Raw genomic sequence first — 21,997 nt, 5'->3', positions numbered from 1 at the left:
ATACTTTGGATCAATTTTTTTTAGCAGATTTTGAACAACATACGGGCAAGAACTAACTTGAAATCAACTCCAAGCTTTTTTTTATATAAATAATATTTTTAATGTCACATAAAATCAAATATAACGAGATACGAGCCAGTTTTGAGCTGCACTTAATCAATTCCAACGGACTTCAAGCTGACCCCAGCTCGGCTCTACTCTATAATTGCTTGGAGGTGCTATTAATTTATTTATGCTCGAAGGTGTAATGCATTGTACAAAATAAAAAAAAAGACATCCTTGAAAGAGTATTTGGTTTTGGTTTATATACAAATATATAACTTTGTCAGGTTGGTTCCACTGGTTTACCTGACAAGTCAATCCTAGATTTGGGCCGCTAAAAAGAAATAGGCTTGCCAGACTCAGAAAGCCCATTAAATAAGTACTACCCACAAAAGTTGATAGTGATTATGTGTGAGAGTGTATATATATTAATATGTGTGAGAGTGTATATAATATTAATATGAGTGTATATATATAATATATATATACGCAGCTTTTCGAGCAAGTTAGAGATAGGAACTATTACTTGCAATGACCAAGAGCTTCTTCTCTTTACAAAACTAAAAATAGTAACACTTCTTCCTTCTTAGAAGAATAAATAAAACTTATCTAGGAAGTAACCAAAAAAATCTTTTGTTTCTTGCATGTCGTTCCTATCCTCTCTCTCTCTCTCTCTCTCTCTCTCTTCATTTCTATCATTCTCTCTTCTCATTTCAAATGCTCTAATTTAGATGGCTCTTTCATAAATAAACTAAAGTAATTCAAGATCCATTCACATTTGCACAAAACTATTTAAGATACATTTTTACATATAGATCTTTGATATGCTCTTAAATTTTAAGCTATGCACACAACTGTACATGATTCTTTAGAGTTAAATGTATACTCATATACGGTGGAACACAAACTCGATAGAGTGATTGGGTGAACACGTCATGTGAGGTCAAATGTGGTCAAACCCAATCATGTAAACACCAGGTTAGGTTATGACAACTTGCCACCAGAATCCACATAACAAGACAACTTGCCGCTAGCAATTTGACCCGGTTGAACTGCCTAACTAGTCCATCTCAACTCGCAACTCAACCCGCATACATGACGACTTCTGTTGACAAGTTTTGTTACAACCACACTCCTTTACATACTTGTGAAGGCTGAGCAAAATTTTTAGACAGTTATGATATTTTACTTAAAATTTTGGATGATTAAAATGCTGTGCATCGTGCCTGCCTCCACTTCGCTGAACTTATTTCGACAAAGAATTTTCTTGGCTTTGCCTGCCACCACTTTAAGGGCTTTTTAGGCAGATTTTGGATCGAACTTCAAGTCGGTTGCTTGCCTTTTTTTTAATACACATTCAAACCTTGATGACTCCAGGGGTCAATGCTTTAATTGGTCGGCACCAAATTAATAATTTGTCCCATAAAAGCACCACCTACTTTCCACATTATTTCCCCTCCTCTTGAGGGAAAATTATTGCACAAGGACATGCGGTGTCCGATCTACACCGTAGATCACGATGATCTACGATTATGATGTATTTCGGTGGGTCCCACTTTAATTTTTTTTATTTTTTTTACAACAAAAAAATTGATTGCATTATCACCGTAGATCACCGTGATTTACGGTGTAGATCGTATACCGCATGTTGTATACAATAATTTTTCTCACTAGATTAAAATAATAGTGTATTTTCATAGCACTTAAATATTTAAATAAATATCTATATTTAATTGAAAAAATAACATTTCTAGATATATAAATTTATGACATTCAAATATTATAAATATAAATATAAAAATTTAAATGTTAGTGATACAAAAAAATATCTAATATATATGTATATATATATATATAATTAAAAATTACTTAGAGAAAAGAGGGAGAGAATTATTCTGGAGCCACGCGTGGCAGTCTCCGGCTTCACTTTTCAACGTCTATGCTGAAATCGGTTGAGAAAAGCTGCGACCAACTTCATCAATTCAGCTCCTTATTTCATTTTTTTAGTGGTTATTTGGCTCTCGCCTCAGCAATTTCTCCATCGCTGAAAGAGACGGAGGGAGAGATATCACCATCATTCGGTATCTACTTCCTACAATTCCGGTATTACGCTTTCTCTTACCTCTGTAAAGAAGTTTTTATTTTGGGTCAGATTTTGTCCTCTATAAGTACTGTTGCTGCCATGGGAAGTTCTTGTGTTCGTTTAAGGTTCCTGGTTTTTGAAGTTATGTGAGCTTGTGGCGCTTTTTCTTGGCTTTCTAGGGTTTGGTGGTGCCTATTTCTAGTCGGAAGTTGAAGATTGAGGTTCTAAAGGTAAGCATCATCAAGCTTTTTAGGGTTTATCTTTTTCTCTCGAACTCTGACTGTCTGGCAACAGATGAGATTTAGGATTTACTAAATCCTGAAATTCGGAAATGGTCTCAGAATGGATTTTCTTACTTCATCTTGTAAATTCAGTGAAACTGTTTGACAATTTCTGTCAGGATTTAGAAATGATTGAAGTTGTTACCGAGCTGTGCCTTAAATCTGAAGCACGCGAAGTTAAGTCCACTGATTCTTAGGATTTATTTTGTCCAGAATGTCCGTCTGGCAAGATTTCGCCTAAATTCCACCATAAATCCGTTGCCAGACAGCCCTAGGGTTCCCCTTTTGGTCTTTTCATTCGTTGTTACGATTTCTACAGAGTTTTACCCTTTTATATTCTTCTGATCTCATTTGTCTGAGAAATATTCAGTTAGCTCTCCCAAATCCTTTTCCCCATTGGCTTCAAATGGCTTTAGGTTTTTGTTAGCTTGAAGAAAGAAATCTCTAATTGAAATCTCATCATCTTCATCTTCTTCGTTTTATAGGCACACCAGCTGCTCCTCCTCATTCATGGAGTCCTGCAAATCCATCCCGCAAACACTCATCTCTTCCCTCTTTTCAACTTCCATGGCCGAACCAGAAAATTCTCAGAGCAATTCTATTCAACGCAGCTCCAAAAAGCCAAATTCTACTTCCGAGCTCACTCACAAACCCCAGCAGGTTATAGATAATCCCAACGGATTCGTCGGCTCTCTGGAAATCTTCATCCACCATGCCAGAGATATTCAAAACATCTGCATCTACCACAAGCAAGATGTTTATGCCAAGCTCTACCTCACTAACGACCCTGAATCCTCCATCTCTACCAAGATAATCAATGGCGGTGGCAGGAATCCAATCTTCAACGAGAGTGCGAGGCTCAGTGTTCAAACCATTGATTCGTCACTCAAATGCGAGATATGGATGCTAAGTAGGGCGAAGAATTATCTCGGAGACCAGCTCCTGGGATTCGCCCTTGTGCCTCTCATTGAAGTTGTCACGTGCAATGGCGAGTTGACTCAGGAATTCTCGCTCTCTGCGACCGATCTCGTTCATTCTCCTTCCGGTTTCGTTCAATTGACTGTTTCTTACACAGGCTCATCGCCGGAAGTTATGGTCGTCGCCGCACCAAAAGCTTCCGCAATCGAAGATGGTGGATCAAAGGCCTTAGTCATCGATGAATCTATTCCTTGTGAGTATGATAAGATAGAATTCCCTGATTTGAAGGTTGTGAATGAAAATAAGATGATGGTTTTGGAATATTATGGGATTCCATGCACCAACGTGGATTCTCAGAACGGCGACGATTGTCCTGATAACGATGCTGGTGTCAAGATAGTCAAGAGTTTCGGAACGGAAAAAGAATACAATACTGATGTGTTTCGTAGTGATGAATCTCCCATAAGTTGTGTTTCAAGTGATATATCTTCTATGATGGCCCCTACAAACTCTGAAGCTGTTGTGAAGCCACTCATCGAAGTTAATAATATCAAACTCGAGCAGCCGGTGGTGCGGCAGGAGATAGTTGATATGTACATGAAAAGCATGCAGCAGTTCACCGAGTCATTGGCTAATATGAAGCTTCCGATGGATATCGAGAAGGGCGGTGGCATGGAAAATGGTAATGGCGTTTCGGGGAAGAAGTTGGAGGTATCGAAGAATGGGGGCGGTAGGGTTTTCTATGGAAGCAGAGCTTTCTTTTGAACCTATGGTGCTCAACCTTGGGAGAAAAGAGATGATCATTTATGTTGTAAGTTTGGCTCTCACTTAACAATGTATGTTTTTATTTGTATTTGAGCTGAGTGCTAGGTTTTGCCACTTCTTGCTCTACTTTTAGGATGTAATCTTATTTGCTTTGCTTTTATGAATGGAATCCTCTAGTCTAATTAAGATCTCTATATAGGCCTATGCATGTCTCTTCAATATAGGCAGAATTAGATCTTATATTGTTGCAAATGATAACCAAAATGCTTATTAACTAAACTCATTGGGTGAGCCAAGGGTGGCATTTGTCCCCTTAGTTAAAGATAATCCTTTTATAATTATCCATAATATAAAAATTCTGTTACTAAACATATTATAACTAAGCAATGGCATAAAATTTTGGCTTCCCTAAATCTTGGGTAAACTTTATGTATTTCCTAAATGTCTTTAAGGGCAAAAAATATGGAAAATGGGAGGACAGATTTGGTCGTTGGCACATACATTGAACGCTTATCATGCAAAATGCAATTAGTAATGGCTAAAACAAGTTTAAGCCTCACTCTTGCAGCACTAAAGAGGACTTGGAGGAGACCAAACTGTAGGGATATGCATTATTTGGTCAAACTGAAAAATCGAACTTAAGGAAACAGGTTTGATTTGGTTTCAAAATTGCATTTTGGATTCTGGTTTTTAAAACCTCATTATTTATTTTTTCATTTATTGATTTGGTTTTGATTTTCATTTTATTGAATAAACCGAAAAATTCAAAATTCAAAATTAAATAGAGGGTTCATGAAATTAAAATGATATTATATATGTAAGATATATAATTATTGATGTTTGTTCATAACCAAACATCAACTAACAACTAAATCACTGTTTGTTCATAACTAATTGTTTAAATGGGGTTAAATTTTGGCTTGATCTGGAAAAAATAAAGAATATGTTAAAAGAGGAAGTATAAACTTAAGGCCTTTTTATGGTGTCCTATAAGTGCATGTAAAAACTAAGAAAAGACAGCAATAACAAAGAGTAAAAGAATAATTGAGTTGCTGAGCACGTAGTGGCAAACTCCGTCTACCCGCGTGAAAAAAAAAAATGTAGAAGAATCAAATGATCTTGTAAATAAGAACACTGAGAATTTACGTGGTTCAGTTCAATGGAATTACATCCACGGGAGGGAATCAAGAAACAATTCACTAAAATAATTTTGAAGATTACACCGTACAAAATCAAGGACGAACTAATTTTCTCAAACTCTCTATCGATCTTAATCTCAATACAAGCTTTCTTGGTTCCAAGTTCTCTATCGATCTTGATCTCGATACAAGCTTTCTTGGTTCCTCATATTGCTCTCAGAATTTCTCTCTCTCTTAACCCTCTCAACTCATATACATCATTACATATATATAGGCCAATAACTCATACAAGAAGACCAGTTAAACACCTTTAAATAACCAAATGACTGTTGTACCCATTAGCTATTTAGACTTCCTTATAAATGTGGTTGTCTTAGTTCACATAATTGGGAGTCACCATAACAAATCTTCACCTTGACTTCCAATTACAAATCTTCATGATATAGATTCCCTCCACCTAGCCCTGAGGGGCCCGAGCCGTTGTCTCCCTTGACGCTTCCCTTAGAGCCTTGTCACCCAAGCTCAAGATTGTCACACTATGTGCTCTGTCCAGGATGTTGTTTTTTTCTCTCTCGGGCATCTCGGCCGACAATGTCGCAGGCCCCTGCAATGCTTCCGCTACATCTTACTGCACCAACAAGGCTCTCATCTTGACTCTCCACAAGCTAAAATCGTTCTTTCCGATGAATTTTTTGATGTTGAACTTAGCAAATCTCATTGTCGTGACTAGAATTCCGATAGACGACGTCAATTGTGGCAATGCTTCTGCGACACCTTGTTGCACCAACAAGGCTCTCATTTTGACTCTCCACAAGCCAAAATCATTCTTTTCGGTGAATTTCTCGATGTCGAACTTAACAGATCCCATTTTTGTGGCTAGAATTCCCACAGACAACACAGCTTGTTGTGAAATCTGTTGCCAAGTAAGTCGCAGGACAACAAGGGAAAACCGCAAAAAAAATGCAAACAAGAACACCGAGAATTTACGTGGTTCGGTCCATAGAATTTACATCCACGGGAGAGAATCAAAAAACAATTCACTAAGACAATCTTTAAGATTACACATCACAAAATTAAGGACGAACCAATCTTCTCAATCTCTCTCTTGATCTTGATCTCGATACAAGCTTTCTTGGTTCCAAGCTCTCTGTCAATCTTGATCCCGATACAAGCTTTCATGGTTCCTCACCTCGCTCTTAGAATTTCTCTCTCCCTTAACCCTCTTAACTCATATACATCATTACATATATATAGACCAATGACCCATACAAGAAACAGTTAAACACTTTTAAATAACCAAATGACCATTGTACTCATTAGCTATTTAAACCTTCTCATAAATGTGACTTTGTATTAGTTCACATAATTGGGAGTCACAATAACAAAAAAAAAAAAAAAAAAAAATTTTAAAAAAGTTACAGCTTGGAAATAAAATCATAATTGCAAAAGAGATCGTAACAATAAAAAAATAAATAAATATAGCCATCAAACATCCAAATTCAATTAAAATGTTTTCAAAATAAACCTTGAATAATAATAAAAAAATAAAGACAACTCTAGTGCCTCTGAAACAGTGACCTTTATTTCAGAAGAGCATAAAAATAAATGCACTCACCTGACAAATCCAACACAGTTTTGCCAGATAAAACACTAACTTTCCAATATTAATAGAAAAAAAGGTCGATCACGCTCATCACTGACATAAGTTGCAACACTCATCTCAATATACCCCGCAATTTGGTTTTACATCTCAACCCAATAGAACTGAAATAAAAAACTCAAACATTCTATATTTTTTTTGCAGAAAACTTTAATCTGACTTTTTAAGAAACCAAAGCTCTTGTTAGCTCTAAATAATTAACAAACCGCTTTATATAATTTTATAAGCAAAATTCAGAGTCATGCACCTGTATCCATTGGACTCATAGAATGCCATAAGATCTGAAAACGAAGCAATGGCAACTTCCTAACCAACAATTCCTGAGAAACAATAAATAAATGAATGGTTATCAGAAAATTTAAAAAAAATTTCTCCGAATCTTCAATGTATAGGAAAGAAAAATATCTTACATTTTCACACCAGTTCTGCCTGATCACCATGAGGACATCCAAATAAACATGGAAACATGAACGCAAGTGTCATTCCTCTGTAAACATGAAATTGCATGTATCAGAAATCATAAGTATTTATTGAAATTTTGAGAATTGCAGGAAATGTCCTTGTAGCATGCTCAAGAAATCTTTTAAATGAATGCTAGAATAAAAAAAATTAGAATGCCAAATAATAGAAGAAAAAATATTTTAATAATTTGAACACATGATAAGTATAAAATTATAATTATGATAAGAGAAACCAAAATTTTTGCTCATACTTGTGAGAGAGGGGGCAATGATTGCAGAAAAGAGGGGCCAAGTATAAAATCACATTGATATGGTTGAATCAATGTAATTTTGCGCAAAGAGTATATGTAGCAGGAAGAGAGAGTTTTGCTATAAGGAAATTAATTGCAGAGCACATACAGTAATAGAAGGATTTTATATGATTTCAAATCTTGAAATTGCATATATGCATTTAACAAAGTACCACAAGTGAATAAAAGAGAAAAATTGATTAATACAAAAATCAATAAGTAAATACATGTCAATTGGAGTGCATGTTTAAAAAAAAAATTGCAATACCAAATCGAACCAACACAGTTTTGTCAGTATGATTGCTTTTATAAAATATAAGGTTTTTTTTTTTTAACAAGATTTGACCTACTTTGAATCATTGAGGTATGTTTGTTTATGTTACACGCAAAAATAAACAAACAAACAAACAAACAAACAAATTGGCAGGAATTCTAAATCAAAGCTAGAAATTAATATTTTAACTGATCAAATTTTAGATTACCATTAAAAAAGAAGAGGAAACCATTACTTTAATAGAACAATGCTCTATCTTTCTCGGAAGGTAGGAGCCTTTTGTCTTCGCTCATAGGGCGGTAAACAAGCCGAGCCTGTGCAAGCTCAGGCTGGGCTCGTGTTCTGCTCCTTCGTAATTAGCTCATATTCAAAATGACTCATGAACTGTGTGTTCGTGTTCGGCTCGAAAAACTTATTCATGTTCATGTTCAGCTTGTGTTCGGCTCGAAATTAGTTCGTTAGAATATAAAATTATTTTAATATGTAAAGTATGAGATTCGAACCTTTAATTTTTTAAATAAAATGAAAATGATAATTTTTCTAAAAAACAGTTTTTATAAAAATTAATTAATTATAATTCATAATATTTAATTTTTATGAATATTTATTATGTATATATATATATATATATTTATTTATTTTAGCGTCAATATTTATTTATTTTCGAGCCAATTCGAGCCGAACATGAGCGAACAATTTTTTGTTCGTATTCGGCTCATTTACATTTCCAGCTTAAAAATTTATTCGCGTTCGGCTTGTTATACTTACCAAACAAGCCGAACATGAGCTGCTTAACGAGTCGAACATGAGTTGTTCGCGAACAATGAGCAAAATTGACAGCCCTACTCACTCATCTTCTATACTTCAATCAAATTTTCTAAATTGTTGAAATTTAAGTAAATAAATAAAAAAAAGATTTTTGTTACTATTCATAGTATCCATCCTTCCAAAAGAATCACACACACACAATCATGCCCAAGATAGAGAGTGTAGAGATCGAGAGAAATGAAGAGATAGAGAAAGAAAGGGAGAAGCGGAGGGGGGAGAGAGAAGGATTTGCCCCCTCGATGTGAATGGGGTGTTCTTGGACTCTTAGACTCATTTTATTCTATAGAAAAATAGAGGTTACAATTGGGGGGAACCAAAGTCCTCCAATACATATCCTAGCTTTGCTATTATAGAAGATAGAAATACAAAATTACATTATTAGTCTTGCTTTAAAGAGGTAAGCAAATGACATTCTATTCTCCTTATCTTGGACTGTCAAATTGCCTCAAAATCCGTGCAGATCATTTTTGGTGTGTGCCTGTATATATATATATATATATATATATATAGGCACACCAACAAATGAGACAGACAGACAGACACACACACACACATAACTACTTGGAAGTATATTTGGGGAAGTTGGGCAAATGAAAAATAACTCTAAAATGATTTCCAATCCGACATGGAGCTGATAATCAATTAAATATTAAGCCAATTTCATTTTTTATCATGTCAAATTTTGAGAGATTTTTATCCATTTTTTTTAATAGCTTTGAGACCCACTATGCCATAAATATCCAAATTTAAACAAAAAAGATATTAACAAACAAAGTTAAGTGTTCTAAAAGGGAACATTAAAGTAGTTGTAAAGTCAAGAAAAATCGATCCAGAAATGACTATTGAAAAGAGAAGATGGAGAGTTAATTGTTGAAGGTAATATTATAAAAAATAGCACACATGGCTTAGTCATATACATGATAAAGGGTTGAACTAGTGAGCAATACAGTAGGGCAACTGAAATAATGTGCAGGAAATATGAAGTAAAAATGAGATCGATTAAAGCTAATAAGCTCAAGAGTTTCAAACATATAACAAAAAAAAAAAAAAAAAAAAAAAAAAAAAGGGTTAGAACCAGCTGTGGCTCAAAACATGAATATATTGAAAAGCGAGATTCATTATGTAATCCCACCAAAATTTGGATATGGTTAATGATGATCTTAAATTTAAAGAGAACAACATCTAGGATTATTGATTTAACAAAGGCTAAATATTTAAAGTTGTACTTCTTGGGTACTTTATATGGGCATTCTAATTTGATTCATAACTTTTTGGACAACCCCTTGATACAATATAACAAAGAAGAAAAAGCTACGCCTCTAATTTTATTATATCCATTATCGATATAATTTTAATTTGTGTTTTTTAATCAACGCAATTGAAGAGGTTCCTAAGTACTACATATTCCTAAGCTCAACTAGTTTATATTATCACAATGTTTAGATCCAAATTAAAGTGAAAAATAATCCCAGAATGGAAGTGAAACAACAATCGAGTTCTTAATAGGCGCTACTATGAGTTTAAGCATTTGGGTTCAAAATGTTAAAGCCATTAGTGTATCGACCAATTTAATACCCTTGGGTTGATGCTTCCTAACAAGCAATATCAGAGGTGATGGTTCAACTAAGAACGAGCGTGTTTCAAATAACTTGTGGCTCCCAAGGGTCATAGGGGCTTTTAATGTGGTTGAAATGTTCGAAAACTTGTAATTTTCACTTACTATGTTTGAATAAGCTCTTGGTATATGGTTCTTGACGGTGTTAAAAACGTTTTGTTTGAAGGATAGTAATGTAGAGGACTTATGTGGGAGAAGATTTTTAAGATCCAAATGGAAGTAGAAGATAATTCTACATTAAAATTGAAACAAGAATCCTGTTTAAAATTATAGTGGTGATGGCCCTTATAGCTGTTCATCTATTATTGCATAAGGCTCACTTTGAGCCCGCCATACTTAATCTTTATAGCACACAGGCATCAGTTTATATAAATAAATATTTGCATCTCTCGATATATAATTATATATTGAATTGAAATCTGAAAAGATTTGAACAAATTGTACTTCTCATCTCCGTGACGTGCAACATATATTTCTCACAATTAGTTACAATAGTCATGTTCACGCCATAACTTTGTGACAAGCTTCTTTCTGCTAACTGAGTTGAGGTTTATAGTATGGTGTTCTAGTTCACCTATCCTATGGTAGGAGTTATTTGAAGCCAGGATCATGATCCAGGAGGTGAGTATTAAGTTTTTACACAACTATTCTATCAACATTTTAGCTGAGTTGCATAAGAAAGCATAAGAATATGGATAGGGAAACAAACTTCACATATAAAAGTCTGTCTAGTCAAGAATAATCGATGAAGCATGCTGATACAATTATTTAAATTGGTTTTTCACCTCTTTTATAAAGAAAGTGGAAAAAAATAATGCTGCAAAATCTTTCTAGAAATGACAAAACTAAAAGGAATTGCTTACCTCTAATGATCTGCTTATTCGTAATATCATCATAACCACTTATGTAATCTATTGAACCCTTGGATATTACATTCGAAGTTGTAGCGCCAAGCCCATAACGAAATGAACTCAATCCATCGAGTTCATTCGTTGCAGAGTGCCAAGTTGGATCTCCATAAATTGAACTACCACCATATGAATCACTATAACTACCTTCATAGATATTTCTTGTAGTTGTAAATGAAGTATTGAGAGAACCAATATCATTACTCCTTCCATAACCACCACTAAACAAACCAAGAATATTATCCCCAGTCCCATAGCCCAAATTTCCAGTAGTAAAGTCTGAACTGCCGCCCGTAGCATGACCCACAAGAGGGGAAGATAAACCCAACCAATTGATGCTATCGTTGCCAGAACCAGCAATGTTCCCAATGCCAGAGGTTGAGAAGGAATTTGCTCTTGCAGGATTAGTATTAAAGTCAAGGACACCATTGTCCCATATAGTGCGAGATGCTGAACCAACTGATAAGGCAAGATTACCACTACCTGCACCATACCCAATAGGACTAGTAAATCGGGCCGCATTTTCACTGTAAAATGGTCTTACGGTCCGTCTGGTACTCAAATTTAAGTTTTCGCCATAACTCGGCCTCACACCGGGCTCGAAATTCATTCCAATTCCATAACCAGTACCAAAAGAAGGGAGCCCCTTCCGACCACCCATCAATGGTCCAAATCTACCATCCATTCTCATACCATAGCTGCTGATAGAGCTCGGGGTGTAGCCCTGACTATATCCATTGTGAAAATTGTTGAAGCTATTCAAACCATAGTTATGTCTTCCTACTGGAAGCCTCATGGAAGGCCCTGGAGACTGCTCTTTCGGGACAGCTCTCTTGACCTCCACCATCTTTCCATTGAGTTCATGAAAGGTTTTGTGCAGAACTTTATCGACAGTATCTTCTGAATCAAAAGTTATGAAACCAAACCCTCTTGGCCTTTGAGTGTTGTGATCATACATTACAACAACATCTGTGATGGTCCCAAATTGTTCAAAATATTTCCTGAATTCTGCTTCTGTTACAGTGGAGGCAAGACCTCCCACAAATATTTTTTTGGTACGGCTAGGAACAGGTGAACCTGGGAGGCTGCTGTTGTTTCTATTGAGTAATATGTGCTGATCATCCCTAGGAATAGCTTTCTTGGCTTCAACCTGCCATGCATTTTTACAAGCAGAATCATAATGAAGGTTAATGAAACAAATTATACAATTTTAATGTTCAGAATAAGAGATATTCAATGTTTCTTTCGGTTCATAATCCGTAATAATTCAAGAAACCAAATTCAACCGGAGTAAAAAGATAAAAGAGTTTTGTAGCAATGTATGTAAAATGCTTCAAAGTGTTTCTATCAAGAGCTTCAAGCATGCACATTTCAAATACATAGCAATGGGAGTTACCATACCATCCTGCCATCAATTTGATGCTTCTCCAGAAGAACCCTCTCTGCAACAGCAGGGTCCGCGAATACCACAAAACCGAAACCCCTCTTACGGCCTGTTGTCCGGTCCTTCATGATCACCGCCTCCACAACCTCTCCAAAATTCTCAAAATATTCCCGAAGGCGATCCTCATTGGTATCCCACGAAATCCCCCCGACGAAAAGCTTCCCAAGATCCGACTCCATTCCTCCTCCTGCAATCCCAAACCAATCAAACAATCATAAACACACAAATTGCACTTCAAATCACCATCAAAATCACAACAAAATAGATCCAATCCGAAATTCAATCCTATCACCACCCAATCGGATTTCTCTAATGCCTGATCAGCCCATCCAAGCTCGAAAGCCAACCCCACGTCCTCAACCGGATTGAAAACAGTGCACAAGAGACAGCACCGCCATATATCAATACAGAAAGCTCAGATCCTGATCGAATCGGGGAAGTAATTGAAAGGCAAAGAGATCGGATTGGTGATGAAAAAGCTCACCGAAAGTTTCAAAGTCCACCTCTCTTCTCGCGCACCTAGGATCTGGAAGCCGACATGGTGAGATCACGGAGGCGCCTCATCCCCTTTCTCCGCCTTCATCTCTCGTTTTATAGCTCTCGGAGCTCCTCCTCCTATTTTTTCTTTCTTTTTAGCTGGCTTTAATTCCTTTTTTTAATTTCCTCCGCTCGATTCGTTTCACGAAGAAAAAGGAGCGGAAACGGGAAGATATATAAACACCGAGACCGGAGATACTGTTCTAAATATGATGTTCTGGTTGTTTAGCTGTCTTGCCAGAACAGGAAACACCTACAGTTCATGTGAAACATGGATGACATGTCAAAATATGCAACATCTGACTTATTTAAGAAATTTGTTAAAAATTTACAGAGGGATCTTTTTTGGAAAATAATGCCTACAGTTCATATGCAATGTTGATGACATGTCAAAATATGTCATTTCTAACTTATTTAAGAAATTCGTTAAAAAGTTTAGTGGAATTTAAAATAATACTAATTTTAGTTTTAGTAAACGAGTGTTAATACTTAAATTTGAATGCTTATAGTTGTAGTGAAAATAAATAAATATTATTTTAAAAAAAAGGCCTTTAGATGGGGAAAAAAATTGTGTAAAATAGACGTAGGCAGCGCTGCGTACGATTTCTCGGTATACCGAGGGTATAACGGGGTTATATCCGCGGTATAAACCCTTGTAACCTTAATATAACCTTATGTAATTTACTTGTAACCTAGTATATATGATAACAAAAGTGCGGAATTTATCTGTAGGTTACAAGTAGGTTACACTAGGTTACATAGAGGTTACAAAGGGTTATAACACGGGTATAACCCCCTTATTCCCTCGTTATAACCTCGAAATCACACGCAGCGCTGCGTACGTCTATCGTACGCAAATTTTTTCCTTTAGATGGATCTTACACACACACAGACATATATATATATATATATATATATATATATATATATAACTAGTGAAAGTTCGTATTAATATGCATATCACTCAAATATTTAAAATCACGTAAAAAATATCATTGTTGCAATTGTATGACAAAATTATTTCTTCGGGAGTTTTAAGGTGTTGGGATTGTCCAAAGAACCTGCTGACCTCAATCAGTCGGTCCGGCCGTCTGGTCCGACCAACTCCAAGAGGCCCGGACCATGCTCCAGTGGTCTAGCCTGCTTCGTTCGGCCCAACCAACTCCAATCAGCCCGACTAATTTTCACTCGGCCCGACCATGTTCAACTTGGCCAAGACAACTTTCAATTGGATTGGTCAGGACGAGTGAAGTCGGTCAACAAATAGAATGTTATTACTAACAGAAGGAGCGCGGCATCGATGAGCATTGTCACCTGATGTTCAATGCCTACGAAGGGGGTGATGGCTGGCATCAAGATTTGGACCTCAATGGATGGATAGAATGCTCCACCGAAGAAAGTGGCAATAAAGTAAGTAGGATATATGTGAAAATCAATCAACTCCTAAGGTTGAGTGGCTATTGATTGCAAGAATAATTTTGGTTAATGATTTACAAGCTCATTATTTTGCAAAAATAATGTTGAGAGTAAGACTCATTGCTCGTGAACAGCTGGTGCTCAGTTCATTAAGTAGCTCGTGTTAGAATCATTTATCGAATAAGCCAGTTGAACTAGAACAAAATTTTTAAGCTCAAATTATAAAAGAGACGAATAGTGTCCAGATCATTTCATGTATATATTCACGGTAGCTCTCATGGTTATGCAGTCCTCGGCTTTCATTGCAAAAGAATGGCAATCTAACATCTCACGTCTATTTTTCTAATTTATTTAAACAACCAAATTTTAAGCCGAACACAAACATGAAAATGTAAATCGAGCCAGACACGAACACTGTTCACGAGCAATTTCGAATGAGCCAATTTCGAACAAAATTAATTTTGAATGAGCGAACCCGAGCCGAGCCAGTGCCAACCCTACTCACAACATGATGAAATAGATACATTAAAATACTTAGCTTGATAACACTAATACAAATATTACAGAACTAACTTAAAAAACCCCCCCAACATTCTGTTAATTGCACCACAAGCAAGCACAATGAAAAGCCTGCCTCTGAATACAGAAAAACAAGAAGCAAACACTCACACTCAGCAATTCAACTCGGGCAGAAACAGAAGCTTCAGCTCCTTATTTTCACCAACACAGAACTACCCCCCGGCACTTGGCTTAATTTCCACCTGCAATATTATAAATCAAATCAAGGACACATTAATCTATTATTTACAATCATTAATATACTCTAGACTATGCTAAATAATTGTATTATTTGATGAAACATTAGAAGTTGATCTTAATTAATTAGCTTTGCTCTATTATATATGAAACATTAGAAGTTGATCTTAATTAATTATTATATATACTGTAAAAGTAAGATGGCTGCTTCTGGAAAGTAGCAACCTGGTACCTATAAATGAGCTTAGTTTGAGTTGGCTCATAACTTGTTCGTGTTCTGCTCATTCGAAATTTGTTTTGTTTGTTCGAATTCAACATATTTCAAAATGACTCGAAAATAATAAATTCATGTCCGGCTCAAATTTATACAAATTAGTTCTTGTTCGAGCTAAATTCAAGCCACCCTGCCTACTTTGATCTTTTAACCTAAGGGGATTGCATTCCTTTATTTAAAAGGCAATGGGGAAAGTAACTTTTTTTCAAAATTCCGATGTGGGACAAACATATGCCTAACATGCGAGAGGTAAATTTCTTAAATATTTAATTATAAATATTATCAAAAATTACCCCCAAAAAAAAGCATTTCATAACAATCATACAAACCTACTTCATTCATCATTCATCCTTTGCCTTCACAACATACTTGCAGTCTCCAGTCTTGATGCACTTGATCAATATGTTGGCCGAATCAATCCCTACGAGCCCATCAATCAAAATGTAAAAATTACACATATATCACATATATTTTACATATTTACACAGCTAACACCTAAAATTTGATATTTACAAATGTACCTGCAAGATACGCGCCATGAACATAACCATTATAGTGCTCACTGGTATGCTCTCCAGTGAAGTAAACCCTTCCAACAGGAGCCTAAAACATTTTATCAAAAAAAATCCAAACATCACAACTTATTTCGACCGAGCACAAAAGAGGGTTAATAATGCAATTAATTAATTACCCTAATTTGATCATATTCATATCTGTTAACACCAATTGGCCAATTTGAGAAAGTGCCCTTATAGAACCTATCTGACCACCACCTTGGTACAAAAATATCAGTCGCCTCTGGTATGTTCTTTCCAAACATCTCCCTCAGCACCTCCATAGCCTCGGCTTTCGTCACCGAGTCAGGTTGCTGCTCGATCCTCCTAGACTCATCGTCCGTCACGGTTACAAGCAGAACGTGTGCTCCCGGGTACTCCCGCTCGAAATGCTACGTATGTATACACCAATACAATAAAAAAATTTGGAGAGAAGTGCAAAATTCCAGTAATTTGAAGAAAGTCTTATTCTCTTTTGAAAGTTTTGTAATTTGCATGTGAATTTTGGCGAGGAAATTGAAATTGATTACCTGCCAAACAGCGTAATATCCACGTCTATCGCTTGCATACAGAAAGAATTGAGTACCATTGCCGGTGGGCCAAAATGAGGAGGGGAATTTAATGAAAATTTTTGTGTAAATGGCCATGTCAAATTCATATATTGCAAGGATCTTCCATTCCTGCCACAGCATGTTAACAAAAGAAATTATTCATCTTATTTGGCGGGCATTTACATATATACCGCCCATTTTCCAATGCATTACATATTTATACAACTTGACGTTTTCATGCATAAATAAGGCCGCATATATGTAAAAAATGAAGTTTAGGTGATGATAGAGATGGAAATACATAGAAATTGAGTAGTATATATGTAAATATTTATCATTTATCTTTACTTACAGGAAGCTTTGGCACAAATTGTATGAGCTTGGACTGAAGCACACCAAGGCTCACAGAAACTATCACATAATCTGCTCTATAGACAGAGCCATCTTCTGTTTTGACAGTAACGCCGCTTGGATAATGTTCGATTGCTCTGACCACCTAATTAAGGAAATTCATTCTTGCACGTAAAAAATATATTATTGCAAAAAATAATGATTTTACAACTCAAATTTGATGATTTTTAGCATAATAATTTGATTCAAAACTCTAGATCGCCAACATCAATTTCATTTTATAGTTAAATGCACATGAAGCAACTAGGGGTGTAAACGAGCAGAGCACGAGCTGAGCATGGCTCGCTCGTGTTCGGCTCGTTTATATTTCGAGCTCAAAAGGTGTGTTCGTGTTCGGCTCGTTTGCTTAACGAGTCGAACACAAGCTGTTCACGAACAAAAAGTCCTTTTAACATTCCTAATCATGTAGGCATAAGACGATTTGAGCAAGATTTAAAAATTATTATTTATATGCGAACACAACTTTGTTCGTGTTCGGCTCGTTAACTTATCGAACGAAATTAATGAGCCGAACACGAGGTTCTTAACGAGTCGAACACGAGTTGTTCGCGAACAACGAGCCGTTTTGCCAGCCCTAGAAGCAACTACTTTCTTTATGTTATTATTAAAATAACCTCAATTTTTACAAAAGCTCATCAAAATCAAATATTTAAATTATAAGAAAAACCCTTTGTTTGTTTTAATTGAAGGGCCCAAGATGAATAATGTAACATCTAATTTATCTCAGTTACATATAATTAAAAATTTACATTTTTAAAAATAAAAATAATAAATATTTACCTAAATTAAAAAAAAAATTAGAAATTTACCTTGTTGAGAATAAGCCTGGGGTCAACTATGGTGCCATCTTTGTTGGTCTTGAGGAACTGGTGAGCCACATGATATACCACCGACTCATAACCTCTCTGGTCTGCCACAAAATACACATCTTCACCGAAGTTTGCAAATGTGGCCAGCGGAACTGTGTTCTGTAAGCTCGTGACACGTGGCGGCTCCGCAAACTCATAGTCAAAGTTGTAGTAGTCCACCACCATCTCCGCAGCAGAGGACGGCACGCTGCAATAAATAATCATGATTAAAATTTTAATTATATTTAACTTGTAATTAATATTATGGAAATTTACATTTTACACAATTAACATCTGAAATTTATATAAAACATATTTTTAATTGAAATTAATACAGTATAATAATATTTAAAATTAAAACAATTATTAATGTGAAAATATATTTTTTTTTTAAAATAATCAAATTATTTAATATTAGTTAGAAACAAAGTCTTCACAAAATCTTCTGTGTTGTCTATTTCTTTGATCACACACTTTGGCATATCTAATCTTTTCTTCGTCATTATACATTTACTCATACCAATATATATATATATATATATATATATATATATATATATATACATATATATTTATAATTAAAATAAAAATTATCTATTAAAATAATAGTTATATTAAATTTATAAAAATATTCAAACTGAAATATATGAAATTATAAAAAAAAAATGTACAAAAGTATTATTTATATACCAATTTTGAATTATATATAAATATGGATTTTACAAAGGTTGAAATTTATTTCCAAAGTTTCTTTCATTTTAAAATTTAACTTTTTTTAAATAGTACGGTTGTAAATCGTTTTTCTTTCAAAAAGCTTGAAAGCAGGTCATCCTCATGAAAAAATATTAACTAAAGAGTACTGATGCATCAGTACTTCAATGGTGAAGTGCCACGTGACAACAAATATTTAACCCATAGGATGGGCCTATAATCACTAATTGGGCTCAATCTTTTCAGACTTCGGCCCGACTTTAAAAACCCAACCCAATTATTGAATGAAGGCTAAACAATATGAAAATATTTTTAAAATGAAAATCAAGGATACAAGTTTATTTATTTATCTATATTTATAATTTTGATTTAGCATTTTTTCCTAATTTCTCAAACAAAATAATAAAAAAATGTATTTAATATAAATAAATAGCGAAATTATCGGTGCGCAGGTTTTATGAAGAAATTTTGGTCAAGGCCTTCAATTAATCAGCAATCATTAATTGTTAACTTGATGTCATTATTGATAAAAAACAGATTTATGTGATTAATAAATGCACGGATTTAAAAATTAAATTAAAAAAGAGATCTGATGCTCGGCTGAAAGAGCTGGGGCCTAATAATGTCATTTGTCAATAGTGCTTTAAACGAGCCGGGGCAAGCTCAGGCTGGGCTTGTGTTCGGCTCGTTCGAAATAGCTCGTGTTCGAAATCGGCTCGAGAACAATGTGTTCGTGTTCGACTCGATCTAAAAATTCTTGTTTGTGTTCGGCTCGAAATTGGCTCGTTAAACTTAAATTGAGAAAAATAGTTATAAAATATGAGATTCGACATGGATCAAATATATACAAAGGAAGGCACTAACCACATTGCAACATGAGTTGTTATAATTTAAACTTATACATAAATATATATAATATATTATTAAATAAATAATATACGTAATATATTGTTATATAAATAGTTATATAATTTTTTTTTATTTCGAGCGAACACGAGCGAACAAAGAACTGTTCGTGTTCGACTATTTTATAATTTAAACTTTAAAAATTTGTTCGTGTTCGGCTCGAATGAGCTGTTCGCGAACAACGAGTTTGTTTGACAGCCCTATTTGTCAATTCTGATGAAAACAGCATCTTTTGTTAGATAAAATAAATTCTTATTAATAGAAAATTTATTTTTTTTTCTTCTGAAAGTTAAATTTTAAAAACAGAATTAAATTAGATATTAATGATTAATAATTAGAATATATTTTATATTTAAGTCTCCTGATAAAAAAAAAAAAATCTGTCAATTCCTTGGTAAATCTTGCACCTTTTATATGAAAAATTATGTAGAAATATTTACGAATTAATGATTAAAATATGCTTTAAATTTAATTTTATAATACCTATTTATTTATTTATTTTTAATTTATTTTATCATTTTTTTATACATTATAAGCGTTCGAATCCGTTTTTAAAATTCTTCACGCTTTTTTAAACGAATATTCAGCACGTGCAGCGCAGCACTTTTCTGTCAGCTTTGTCGGGTTACAGAATATTTCTTTTTATTTTTCTAAGTATATTAATATAGGGGTGTAGTGTCCTGTTCAGTTTACATTTACCGTAATCAAGCAGCCATAAAATATTAAGTTGGGGTAAATTTTAAAACATCATTTTAATCTAATTTAATAATTTTTATTTGATTTTCTACATTAATACTTTTAATTAATTATAAACATTGTAGCCTTATAATCAATTGATTTTTTTTAAAATACTACTCATAAAATATATATATATATATATATGATGAGTAGTATTTCTAAAAAAAATAATTGACTATAAGGCTACAAAGATTTATAATCAATTCAAAGTATTCATCAAGAAAATAGAATAAAAATTAGTTTTGACAAGCCTAGAAATAAACTCAAATTTAAAACACATCTTAACTATTAAATATTAAAAAAACTTCAAAAATAAAATGTCAAAATAATTCCTGAGTATTTACGTGAATTATTTTAGTCTAAGAATTTATAAAAGTATCAAAATAAATTGTTCCCTCTCCTTTAGATTTTAATATATATATATATATATATATTCATTTAAAAAATTAAGAAAAACTTAGAACAATGTAGAATGAGGTGGGAGGAGTAACTGATTCTGAAGCCGCTGGGATGCCAGTATGGAGATGTCTCCCCGGCCGCTGGTCGGCAAAGAGTTCGAGTATTGCTCGCTAGCGTTACTCACTTCGTCGGCGGTGTCGATCAGCGACTGAATCTCCGCCGCGTCGTACAGCCCACCTCTGCAAATCAGCAGATCGAGAAGAGCTAAGCTCGCTATGTTACTCAGAGTTCGTAAGAAGAAATTTGTAAAGCCCTAAAAAGCTGGATAGAGAAACCGACCCTTCCTTGTAAGTATTTGAGGACAACTTGCTGTAGTCGGAGTAGTATTTTTTCAAGTTAAGCTGGTTTGAAATAGTCCAAATGGGGTTGATCTTGTCTCCATTAACTCCCTCCACCCAGTTTGCTCCCTTCTCCACATTGAGTCCAGCAAACGGAACCTTACAGATCCGGCCGCCGATGCGATTCGTTGCCTCCAGTATAACTATGTTAGTTATTCCGGCGTCTGATAGCGTTTTCGCCGCACTTATCCCTTCAAATTAAACACTTAAGTTTCAGATCCAAAGGGGAAATAGTTGGTTGGGATCAGAGTATGAAAAAATAGCACAAAAAAAAGGTAGGAGAAAAACACAAGTTCTGAAAGCTTGAGTGAGTTCGACGGCTCACCGGAGAATCCGGCTCCGACGACGATGACCGACGGGCCGGCCGCCGATGTAAGAAAGACATGAGACGAGAGAAGTAAAGCTGCAGTGAAAAGAATGGACTCCATTGCTTCCTTCATTTTGATTTTAGGGTTCCCTGCAAAAGCTCTTATATCGAGAGGCAGAGAGGGAGCCATAAAGATAACGTGAGGCGATTCGTGGACGTGAGTCACCTGTCCCTGGGCCGTGGGTCACTATATCAATTTATAAAATATGGGCCTTTTACTTATAGGCCACTAATTTCTTATATATTTATAAATTCTATTAATTATGCATGCTTTGCGTTTTAAAAATACCGTCTCATCATTTAGAAACTGCGTTTGAACAGCTTATCCACAAATACAGTTAATTTTTTACACTAAACGAGGAAGAGTCTGTGTTTCCAGATAAGCGATTTATCTGAATAAGCACAAGCTGCTCAGAACGCACC

The 21,997-nt window shown here is 34.9% G+C and overlaps 3 protein-coding genes across 6 annotated transcripts; 1 reads left to right on the top strand and 2 right to left on the bottom strand.

Moving 5' to 3' along the window:
- Positions 1–1,935: 1,935 nt before the first annotated feature.
- LOC110020866 lies at positions 1,936–4,182 on the top strand. 2 transcript variants are annotated; one of them, XM_020719135.1, is made up of 3 exons: positions 2,064–2,145; positions 2,305–2,355; positions 2,892–4,182. In XM_020719135.1, the coding sequence occupies exon 3, from the start codon at positions 2,917–2,919 to the stop codon at positions 4,087–4,089; it is 1,173 nt and encodes a 390-aa protein (XP_020574794.1). In that variant the 5' UTR covers positions 2,064–2,145; positions 2,305–2,355; positions 2,892–2,916; the 3' UTR covers positions 4,090–4,182. The 2 variants fall into 2 exon arrangements, with proteins under 2 accessions (XP_020574793.1, XP_020574794.1); XM_020719134.1 differs by lacking the exon at positions 2,305–2,355 and having other exon boundaries at positions 1,936–2,145.
- A 2,838-nt stretch (positions 4,183–7,020) lies between these two features.
- On the bottom strand, positions 7,021–13,505 carry LOC110020684 (heterogeneous nuclear ribonucleoprotein 1-like). Of its 2 annotated transcripts, XM_020718869.1 has the most exons (6): positions 13,193–13,505; positions 13,004–13,063; positions 12,666–12,895; positions 11,220–12,414; positions 7,299–7,375; positions 7,021–7,208 (listed from the first exon to the last, which is right to left on the bottom strand). In XM_020718869.1, exons 3-5 carry the CDS (start codon positions 12,885–12,887, stop codon positions 7,368–7,370), a joined length of 1,425 nt encoding a protein of 474 aa, XP_020574528.1. In that variant the 5' UTR covers positions 12,888–12,895; positions 13,004–13,063; positions 13,193–13,505; the 3' UTR covers positions 7,021–7,208; positions 7,299–7,367. The 2 variants fall into 2 exon arrangements, with proteins under 2 accessions (XP_020574528.1, XP_020574527.1); XM_020718868.1 differs by lacking the exon at positions 13,004–13,063 and having other exon boundaries at positions 13,193–13,504.
- Positions 13,506–15,170: 1,665 nt separating this feature from the next.
- Positions 15,171–21,746, bottom strand: LOC110020682 (polyamine oxidase; the record flags this gene model as incomplete). Of its 2 annotated transcripts, none has more annotated exon segments than XM_020718867.1 (10): positions 15,171–15,422; positions 16,021–16,112; positions 16,213–16,294; positions 16,383–16,637; positions 16,776–16,925; positions 17,149–17,292; positions 18,017–18,263; positions 20,902–21,048; positions 21,149–21,398; positions 21,533–21,746. In XM_020718867.1, coding segments are annotated over 9 exon segments (1,569 nt in total), but the record flags the coding sequence as incomplete, so codon positions are not given.
- Between the last annotated feature and the right edge of the window lie 251 nt (positions 21,747–21,997).

The sequence above is a fragment of the Phalaenopsis equestris genome, unplaced genomic scaffold, assembly GCF_001263595.1.
Source record: "Phalaenopsis equestris unplaced genomic scaffold, ASM126359v1 Scaffold000107, whole genome shotgun sequence".
Taxonomy (NCBI): domain Eukaryota; kingdom Viridiplantae; phylum Streptophyta; class Magnoliopsida; order Asparagales; family Orchidaceae; genus Phalaenopsis; species Phalaenopsis equestris.
Note: the sequence above shows the minus strand (reverse complement) of the source record. Positions and strands in the feature narration are given on the sequence as shown.

Bases quoted from the DNA above. Each gene is read 5' to 3' on its own strand.
- LOC110020866 (XM_020719134.1), top strand. From the start codon at position 1,982: ATGCTGAAATCGGTTGAGAAAAGCTGCGACCAACTTCATCAATTCAGC. The intron at 2,146-2,891 runs GTATTACGCTTT...TTCGTTTTATAG, and splicing joins ATCTACTTCCTACAATTCCG to GCACACCAGCTGCTCCTCCT.
- LOC110020684 (XM_020718869.1), bottom strand. From the start codon at position 12,887: ATGGAGTCGGATCTTGGGAAGCTTTTCGTCGGGGGGATTTCGTGGGAT. The intron at 12,415-12,665 runs GTATGGTAACTC...AATGCATGGCAG, and splicing joins ATCAAATTGATGGCAGGATG to GTTGAAGCCAAGAAAGCTAT.